We start from the raw sequence: 10534 nt of genomic DNA, 5'->3' as shown, positions 1-10534 counted from the left end.
TTTCAGATTATCATGTTAAAAAGAGTAACGCACAGATTATGGACACAAAAGGGTGCTAAAATCAGGCCAAAACAGGCGAGTTCCCCTTTAAATAGATTAGAAATGTTAGGTTTCAGCAGAAAAGAGTGCTTCATCAGTAATGAGCGCAACATAATAATTTATTTTAGTTGTCTTTGACAAACAGTGTTGTTTTTTTTTAGTAGTCAGCATTAAAAATCGTCATAAGTTTACAAGATGTTAACTGTAGCTGAGTCTTGGTCACACAGGTGTTGGATTAAAAACTAGATTGTAGATTATCTGATTAATTTTTGGCATCACAATTTTCTCTTAAAGTCAACAAATAAAATAGTTTGGGCTTCAAATAAGGGTGACCTTTTTAAAAAAACATCCATCATAATTGAAATGACATAGAGAAGTTTTATTATATATAAAGCATTCTAAATATTTACGAATTTATTATCTGGTTAAAAATAATATCTAGATTGATTTAATTGCTCTCATAATTTGAAATTAAAACATTTTTGTTCACAAGCATCTAAATCATCTGTTTGGAGTGATTGGGAAAAATGAAATAAATATGGAAAAGAACATTTTGCAGCCTCCAATATGTTTCGAGTTGTATTTTTTTGTTCATGCTTCTGTCACACATGGAGGATTTCCTATCGCTGTCATTTCTTCAGTTGACCTAAATTTGAAAGATTTCCAACGATTTGTGAAGAAAGATAATTAAATCCGTCGCTCTCAAAGTTGGGGTGCAGACCAACAAAACACATAACTTAGGTCCTGAAATAAGAAAACCTGAAAGATGTTTCCTAAAACCCTCATTGATGCTGTGATCCTGGTAAAACATTTTCACAGGTTTTGGATATAAAGGCTAAAATGGTTAGTAATGAGAACAATATGAGTTAAAGCAATTTGCTTTTATGCATTATCTCTCATGTGCAGACAGTGATGTGGGGCCACAGGTTATTGTTATTTTGTGGGTCAAAGGTAGAACATTTTAAAGAAATATATATTTACTAAATCGGAATCAGCTGCAAAGTCCAGAAACAGATGAAGAATGAAACTGTGATCTCGTCTAAAATGAGTTTTGGTTTGGTGATACTGTTCCAACGTTGTTGCTTTTGCTAAACTCTTTAAAAGCTACCAGCTATAAAGCCCAATCAGGTATATGCTTGCCTCACTTTAAACTTAGGGTTGTACTGTTCTAAAATTATTGTCAACTGAAAGAATCAAAGCCAGAATTAAACAAGTGTGTGTCAGAAGCTTATAAAGAGGCTAATCCGTCTCTGACGAGTGCTTTTATGCTTTCTTCCTGTGACTCCACAGCCTGTTTCCATCTTTAGCTTTGACCAAATTAGATCACTGGTCCAAACACCGTCTGCTTTCTAATCAGCAGTCAGCCAAAGGTGGAGCGTTTTCTAGGAATTTGATGCTAATCTGGATACTTCAGTCCCTCGGGAGAAAATACCTCCTGAATGCAGGTAGGAGAGGTACAACTGACGATTGAGTTAGGATGTGAATCTACTGAACTTTTATCCAACCATCCATTTTCCTCCGCTTATTGCAACGTACTGCCAGCAATGCGGACCAAGCTCGGACACCGGTCATACAGGGACCCAACAGCCCGTATCAGAGGGCCTGGTACCCCATACTCCCAGAGTACCCCCACAGGCCCTGCCAAGGGACGCGGCCGAACGCCTTCTCCAAATCCACAAAACACATGTAGATTGGTTGGGCAAACTTTCTCGCACCCTCCAGGACCCCCCTAAGGGTATAGAGCTGGCTAAGACGAAAGCCACATTGCTCTTCCTGAATCTGTGGTTCTGCACTCGGACTGACCCTCCTCACCAGAACCCCTGAATAGACCACCAGGGAGGCTCAGGAGTGTGATCCCCCTGTAGTTGGAACAGTTGAACACTTCATATCCAATAATGTGCAGCTTGTTTGTGTCCTGAAGGGATATCTGACATTGATGTGTCTGTTTTTCATACAAATTCAAGATTTTCTTTAAAAATATATATGCCCCCCGCCCCCCACCCACCCCCGAGAATCTTTTCAGCATCTCTGTGTTTTCTTATTCACTCTTTATTTTTCCTTCACTCTTTTTGAAATGATTGAAATTGCTGCTGCAGCACCAACCTTTCCTCACTAAGGGACGATAATAACAGGATGTTCTATTCTACTTCAATTTTCTTTTTTTACAAAACTGTTAGTTTTCTGTGTGGGTTAAATTTTCGATGTGTGCAGGATATGCTGGGCTCTGTCATACTGCTGCTCATCCAGGCAGATGTGAGGTGTGCCCCCATTGGCTGAGTGGATTTTACCTGCTGGTGACGAATCTCCAGGCCAGAGTGGTCAGTGTGACAGATACAGTGATTATTTATGGAGTGAATAGATTTAGCAGCTCAGATTATGGTCTCTGTGCCTTACTTTAAAAAGACAGAACGTCACAAAAGCAGAAACAAAAAAATATTTCAGAGCCAAGTCAGCTCAGATTTAATCCCCCACACTGGTTTTATGTTCCATGATTTTTATCCCAAACTCTCACTAGACTAGTGGTCCACCATTTATACACATTCTCATGATCAAAAATGTAAAATTGTAATAAAAAAAAGTCTCAAAATTAACTTGAGATAGATTTTTAAAGTGAGATTTTACACAGACTACACTAAAATGATTTGTTCTTAGTTTTGAGAATCTGTTAATCAGTTACTGGACCTTGAAAAGTGATTATGTTCAGTTTGCCTCAGGTGTAATTGCATAATACAGTCTTAAGAGTAAACACTTCCTCCTCTTAGACACAAGTTACATCATCAGCTTTAAGACAGAGCACTCAGCAGACAAGCAGCAGCGTTTCTTTACTGAGTTAAATCGGTACGAAGGAGATGTCCAGCATGAAGACAAGCTGGAAGAATCAGCTTCATCTGCACTGATCCAGCATGAGGTGCTGCAAACAGAAACACTGTCCAGGAACTAACATCTACTGTAAATGATACTACAACGTTTGGTTTGAAACATCTTAGTGTGGAAACAGGAAGAACCTATGATAAAAGCTGAGGATGGTCTTGTTGCTTGTCAGAACTTTGAGGTTCATTTTCATTTTGACTTCTTGACGTCTGGTTGGACGATCTTCTGTCCAGTGAGGAAGTTCCAAATGCCGCCTCGGTAGAACTCATTTCCAAATGAATAGAGGAGAGCGTTGAAGAAGGGGTTTGTCTTTGCAATAACTGGAAGCAGCTAGAAGAGAAAAGAAAAGTATCTTCATAATGTTAAAGGGAAGTCCACGGCCAGGCACTGGGCTGTGACTGCAGGTGGCAAAATCTAAACAGCATTCAGGAAGCAGTTTACAACATTTCTTGAAACATTTGTGAGAATTTTTAAATAAACGCAAAAAGTTGGTTGAATTTTTTTATTTCAGTTTCTGTCCAAGAAATGAGAAACTGATTTGGAAAAAGTTAAACAAGATATTTTGACATAATTAATAAAGGAATTATATTGTGCAAAATCCACTTTTTCATTGTTTCCACATGAAAAACACTTGGAAAGTAGTTTTTGGCTTCATGCATCCATTTCCTTGTCTCAGCTGGTTCTTCCCTTTGTCTCTGCTAAGCTATTGCAAAAGCCCTTTTAGGAAGTATGGAATCCAGATCCCTCCTCACTTGGACTGTAAATACTAACACCCAGTCTGTGAGTAGCTAGTAGAGAGTTTAATCGCTACTGTTGGGAAAAATTAATTAATTTTTTTATCTAGTCTTCTTTAAATAATGGCAAGAATCCAAAAATGCATTTTTGTCTGTGAGACAACAGGATCCCGGTCCGGTCTGAAGAATAGTTTAATCGGCAAAACAGGTTGGATTTTATCTTCAGGAGCTCTCAAAAACTGAGCCAGAAAGTGAATGTGATTTCACAGACTGTTTGTTATACAACTACCAGTACTGGAGTGGGTTTTTAGATTAATCACTTCCTCAAACCAGTGCCATTCCAACGTTAAAACCACCAGATGGGTATGCCAGAATGGTGGGTACCAAAATGATAACTGCTAGCTGAATGGTTATAAAGTTCTGTGGGTGAGATGGATTTAAATGGTAATTAATCCCAGCTGCTTTGAGATTAATTATACTTTGGCACATGCAGGAGCTGCCTGCTGCTGGCGTGTTGAAAAAGCTGCTTTGCTGGGGATCTAGGATTATGTTACAAAATGGGTGGAATTCACGTGGGTGGACTCAAGATTTCATCAAATTCAAGTGTCTAATTTCCAGGTAGAAGTAATGACTCATGCTAATAATTAATCAAATAAATAATATTATTTAGAAAAAAAAAGACAATAGTAATCTCAATAGTACCAACTAGAGGTAGATCAATATATCGGACGGCTGATATATGTTTACCATTTTTTATAAATCGGCCAATATTTGTGCTTAACAAAGACGATTTAAAATCAGGCACATCCTTGGGGCGCCCGGTGCTGTTGCAGAATTTAATTTAACCCTCCCGCATTGTTAATGGGGTCAGATGGACCTCTGGTGTATTTTTATTTTATTTTAATATTTTTTAAGGGATGCATCACTTCACCGCTGCGAAGGCATAAACTTTAAACCCCGTTTAACCATCCCCTGTCCTGGCGGGGTCACCTGATAGGAAAGTGGAAGGGTTAAATGCATTTTTACATCCACTAATAAAATCTGTATAATATTGTAAATAATCTAAATTAACTTTATTTATTTATCTGATTTTAACACCGAGCAGTGCGCAAAGTTAAGATTTAACCCACTGTGCAAAAACCTAGTTTGGACATCCTACTGACGTGGTCTGGACCAACGGACTCAATATACACATGATCTGCACGTCCATGTGACGTGCACTGTTTCCAGGGAATAATTAGTTAAATTCAGTCTTCAAAAACTGATCCAGCTTCAGACATTTTGTGCCTCAACTAATGATATTAATGACATTTTAGCATGAAAATAAGGTTGAAAATGTCTAGATATCAGCCATGAAAATCATCCTATAACAATTGGTAGTGTATATCGGCCATCTGCTTAGCATGTCTCCTACATATCTGCATCGGTGTCGTCATTAGGAAAAACACTATTGTCAACCTCTAGTGCAAACGATTGTATTTTATCATATGTTGTGTCTATTGTTGCTCTGAAACGTGGAAACCAGCATGGTGCAGGCTCTTTAAGGCACATAGCGGCTAAATTGCAACATGAAAATCTTTGGAAAGTCCTTCGATGGTATATAACAGTAACTTCCTCTATGGTAAAAAAATAACATCTACTTAAAATTGGGGTTGCCTTTAAAAATGCTGTGATTAGATTTTTATTCCACATCCCCTACCATCAGGCTAAAGTTTTCAGTCAATCTTTACTGCCAATTAAAAAATAAATTCATACAATACATTTGCAATGTTTTATAGTAATAAAGCCACCAAAAAGATAGAAGTTTTATCAAATGCCTGACTCTACCTGAAAATGAACACATTTTCTCTAAATTCTGTGTTCCCAACAAGTCACCAAAAATCTCAGCCCAGTAAGATACTGTTAGTCCATATTAAATAAATGTCACAATTTGAGTTTTTAACACAGTCTTAGCTGATAAAGGAATATGATAACATGCTACACTAAATAACTTTCTAAATAACTTCTCTGCTCTGTGTTTGACCAAATAAAAAGGTCTCACCATTCGCAGCTTTGGAGAGACGAGTTTCACGTTGTCGAAGCAGGCGTAGACACACATGACGATGTAGGGACCCCAGCACATAAGCAACACTCTCAAGGGCAAACTGGTGTTGAACTAAGAATTACATGAATTATGTGAGTGTTGATGCAAAATGGAAAATCATGGAATTTGGAATATTTGTTAAAGAACAAAGGCACAAAAAATCTTGTTATTATTTAAATTATTAGATAAAAAAGGCTAAAGTCTTGTCAAAGTGTTCATAAAATGTACTTCAATCAAAAAGCCATGTTTTAGGAAGTATTGCCAAACATTCACACATTTTCTCTTCAGAAATGTGTGACGGGATCCCACAAGGTTCAATTCTTGGCCAATTAAAAAAAAAATTTATAAATTAATTGTACATATTTAATAAAAATAAAATGCATGAGTGTATAAACAATGTTAAGGTACAAATTTGGTTAAAATTTGCAGCATACTCACCCTGTGATGATGAACCTTCTTGAACTGTCTGTAGATGCCATCATAACATGACATGGCAGTGAAAGCTGGGAACAGCAGGTACAGCAGCACCAGACTCAGCATGTAGGTGATATAGTCCCTGTCGGAATAAAAATTATTCCAACCAGTGAAGCTTCTGTTCATCAGATTCTGCAGGAATTGTGTGTTTCTATAACTCTACCTGTCCCCTCTGGTGTAGTCCAGCGTGCAGCACGTCTTCATGGGTTCAAAGTCGTACACGCCCCATCCCATGAGTGGAAGAGCGGACCAGAAGATGGAGAGAATCCAGATGAGGCTGGTTATCGTCAGGGTTGTGCTCCAGAAAAGCTTTTGTCCTACAGAATTAAAATGTGAAATTAAACACTTTGGATCCAACTCGAATGCCTTAGCCTGATATTAAGGGATACTGAGGATCTAAAATTAGCAGCTGATCACATACCAGAATGTTGTGTTTCACACGTTAAAAACAACATATCAGCTAAATTTGTTTGAATTGTTTATAGCAAAAATAAATAAAACTCACCATCAAAATCTGATGTTTGATCATTTCAGTTAAATGTTTTAAATTCCACAACAGAAAACTAAGTTTATGTTTTTCGATTTCACATTTTAATTATATTACTGTATGTTCAACACAACCTAACAGCTCAGTTTATACATGGACTCAGATTCTAGTCCCTATATCATGCTGATGATTGGTTACATTTTTTCTTTCATCGTTTTCTTTCTTTGTGTGTAGAAAGAGTAAGTGTAGTAGAATAAGGAAAGCCAAAAAGCCCAACTTAAAACCAAATCACCAGTATTGTTTGTTCTTTCCTGATAGCATTGGACGTAATAAAGAGTTTCTATTTTTATGCAGTCTTTAGTAAATCTAGCAGAGAGACCCTAATCCTGTCAGACCTAATGCGCTGCACGATTTACATAAATCCATCTATTTTGATTATGTTGGAATTGGAGTGCCCATTTAAACAGATAAGTCTTCTTTTCAAGCAATGTTTGACAGCAGTGGAAGTTCTTGGCAATCTGCAGCCTTAAAATAGCTTAATGAAGCCACAAATTTACTCTAATGAAGACAAAATAAGTAAAAAGTCAGATTTGTAAACATTAGGTTTGACTAAAATAAATATTGTTAGGAAGAAATTACCAACAACTGTCTTCTCTGCAACATGCGTTTGAACTTTTTGCTCATTTTTTAAGTTTGACCCCACCCTAGATCTGAGATTTATCGAGATTATGGGTCTGTGCTCAATCCTTAAGGACATCGTTTGACGTTTCCAGGAATGAAATAGAAGTATTGGGTCACTCTGTCAAAAAGTCAAAATATGACAGATCCGAGGTTTAGTTTTTGAGATATTTTAGTTCATTTGGCACAACTTGTGAAGTAGATTTTTGTCCTGTGTAGTGAAGGTATGCCGTCCTCACAGCACGTAGCTATGTGTAGCCAGCTGACAACTAAAACAAAAACCAGAATCTTCACCCAAGGCTTGTTCTTCTGATTTGAAGATCGTTATGAATGTTTCATCATCATAGCTGTCATACAGAACAAATACATTTCTAACTAATACAAACATCTTAGCGTCACGCTGAGGAAGAATGAGGTTCAGCTGCTGATGGAGACAAAATAAAAATGGAGCTTTTCTCATCCATCCATCAATCCATTATTGTCGCTTATCCAGTCGGGTGGCGAGGGCAGCAGCCTGAGCAGAGAGGCCCAGACTTCCCTCTCCACAGCCACTTGGGGCCAGCCCCTCCGGGGAAATCCCAACATTCCCTGGCCATCCAAGAGACATAGTCCCTCCAGCGTGTCCTGGGTCTTCCTTAAGGTCTCCTCCCGGTTTGACGTGTCCGGAAAACCTCACCAGAGAGGTGTTCAGAAAGGCATCAGAAAGCCTGAGCCACCTCAACTGGCTCCTCTCGATATGAAGGAGCTCCTACGAGCCCCTCCCGGATGACCGAGCTTCTCTCCCTGAGAGAGAACCCAGCCACCCTGCGGAGAAAACTCATTTCAGCCGCTGATCTGAATCTTGTTACTGGTTTTGCAAATCACATAAATGGTTACACAAAAATAGTAACCAGTAGCAGTAGTGTCTTGAACAAGTAACTTTAAGTGGATTAATGATATGGAAATAGTGACACATTAGCTTAGTCGTTACTGAAAAAAATGGTAATTTTAGAGTAACGCGCTACAAGGTAACACGTTACTGGTGCCACCTCTCCAGAATAATCTAGCTGAAGAAGTAGAAACAGCACTTGAGGAATTAAATGTAGCTGAGGAGTTTGTAAAACACAAAATCCCCTTTGAACAGAGAGACCCTTTATTATCAGCTGAAGTTTGTTCAGTCGGGTCTGGAAAAAAATGCTGCATAAGATTAGAAATACATGTGATGGCTTGTGTTGAACCAAGAAAATAAGCTTTTCTCATGATCTGTCAGGAATTCACCTCTGGTGGGGCAGCAAAGGAAACTTTGTGGTTTATTGTTTACACTTCACTTACTGGTGCAGTACTGGTGATATCGGTCCCAAGCTATGGCAGCCATGAAGCTGATAGAGGCCAGAACTGATATCATCCCCTGGAAAGCATGGTAATCACAACCACTTTGACCAAACGGCCAGTACCTACAGTAGACAAAGAAACTGGTGTTACACTTCATCCTGCTGCAAGATTACAGAAGCATTTCACGGGAGATTAACCAGCTGGGGCCAAATCTGCCAAATAAAACCTAGTTTTAATGTTACACAGTTGAAACTATCAGACTGATAAAAACAGATTACATGAAGTGAAAAGCAAATTGTTGGGCTACCAGTGAAATGTTTAAAGGAGCTTTTGAATAAATGTAGCTTTTGCTTCATAGTTGCTGAACATTTGCTTCTTTTTGAAGCAGAAAAAAACAAATATCAACAAATACCCCAAAATGTTATGAGAAAAGGGCCTGATCTGATATTTTCCAAAAAAAAAAAAATGTTTTAATCAATATACAATAAGCCACATTTAATTTATTGTCAAAATTATAACCAAAAACTTTGCACCTTTATTACCCGAGCTTTGATTTCCAACATTTTATTAAAATACAAGAAAAATCATAACCAGGCAGCCACAATTTATTTGTGTTCTCAAAAATAGAACATATGCATTATTGCAATGTAAATAAAAGAAAATTTACTTGATTTATAGTTTGTAAAATAACTTTTTTTGTTAACTTTCAAGATTGTGTTGTGAAATGTTGTCAGATCTTTTTGTGATGGATTATGAATCACAGGCGCTTTTCTGGTCTGGGCTTAATCAAATCCACCAGATTCAGTAAAACATGAAATACATGATGTCACCTGTGTCTCTGTTACCTGAGATAACTTGCATAAGCAGCTGTGAGTCCATTTAGATTCAAACTGATGTCGGCCAATGCCAGATTGAACACCAGGAAGTTACTGGGATTCCTCATCTCCTTCACTTTGAGGAAGGCCAGGATGCTGATGGCATTGAGGAAGAATCCAAGCAAGCCTGCAGGAACAGTCTGAGTTAACACCAACACAATAAGTCCTACTTTTCCTTTATTTATGGCTGTCAAAGCCTGCAGACTAATATTGGATGCATGTTTTGTTAAAATTGTTGCATTAATTAAAAAGATGATGGGGTTTTGCACGCTGACATTCCTCCTTGTTACAGGCCTCTGTCTCTTTAACAGTGGCTCAACTTACCCCCAACAAGAAGAGCAGAGCCGAATGCAAACATATCAAACTCCGAGAATCCCTCTGGTAATGTGTGTGTCCCCATGTCAGCAAGTTCAGCCCTGCGGCTCCTTTCCTCCCCGGGTGTCAAATCACCTCCTTCCTACAAACTGTCTTATAATAAAGGAGGTCTCACGTGAAAAAGCATAAAGAACCTAATCGCTGCTAACCCCCGGCCACAATCCTCGGAGGAATGTCCCCCCCCCCCCCACACACACACACACATGCACACATGCACACACACACACACACACACACACACACACACACACACACACACACACACAGACACACACAGACACACAGACTCGCAGCTACTCCCTAAACGCAAAAAAAAAAAAAAAGAAAAAAAAAAAAGATTCAGCGCAAGTATTTCAGTTGAGAAACCTCCACACAGGCTTCTGGACTTTGGTTCAACAATCCTTCTCTGATCAGGACAATGGAACTATGGGAAATGTTGTTTTTTAAACAGTGAGGTGGACTTTCACACAGTCCGCCCCTGTCAATGTGATGTTGCGAAATAGTAGAAAGTAGCAGATAAGACTTCTTAAAGGCATAAAGTAAAGAGAACACACATACGTTGTTTTTGCTGACTCATCTTGAATTAAGAACACAATAAAGACAAACC

The 10534-nt window shown here is 38.4% G+C and overlaps 1 protein-coding gene across 1 annotated transcript; it reads right to left on the bottom strand.

Annotated features, from left to right (window-relative positions):
* Positions 1-2473: 2473 nt before the first annotated feature.
* rgrb (retinal G protein coupled receptor b) lies at positions 2474-10108 on the bottom strand. The gene is made up of 7 exons (XM_015963003.3): positions 9877-10108; positions 9523-9679; positions 8678-8799; positions 6365-6518; positions 6166-6283; positions 5686-5799; positions 2474-3240 (listed from the first exon to the last, which is right to left on the bottom strand). The coding sequence occupies exons 1-7, from the start codon at positions 9950-9952 to the stop codon at positions 3100-3102; spliced, it is 882 nt and encodes a 293-aa protein (XP_015818489.1). The 5' UTR covers positions 9953-10108; the 3' UTR covers positions 2474-3099.
* Between the last annotated feature and the right edge of the window lie 426 nt (positions 10109-10534).

The sequence above is a fragment of the Nothobranchius furzeri genome, chromosome 16 (assembly GCF_043380555.1).
Source record: "Nothobranchius furzeri strain GRZ-AD chromosome 16, NfurGRZ-RIMD1, whole genome shotgun sequence".
Classification (NCBI taxonomy): Eukaryota; Metazoa; Chordata; class Actinopteri; order Cyprinodontiformes; family Nothobranchiidae; genus Nothobranchius; species Nothobranchius furzeri.
Note: the sequence above shows the minus strand (reverse complement) of the source record. Positions and strands in the feature narration are given on the sequence as shown.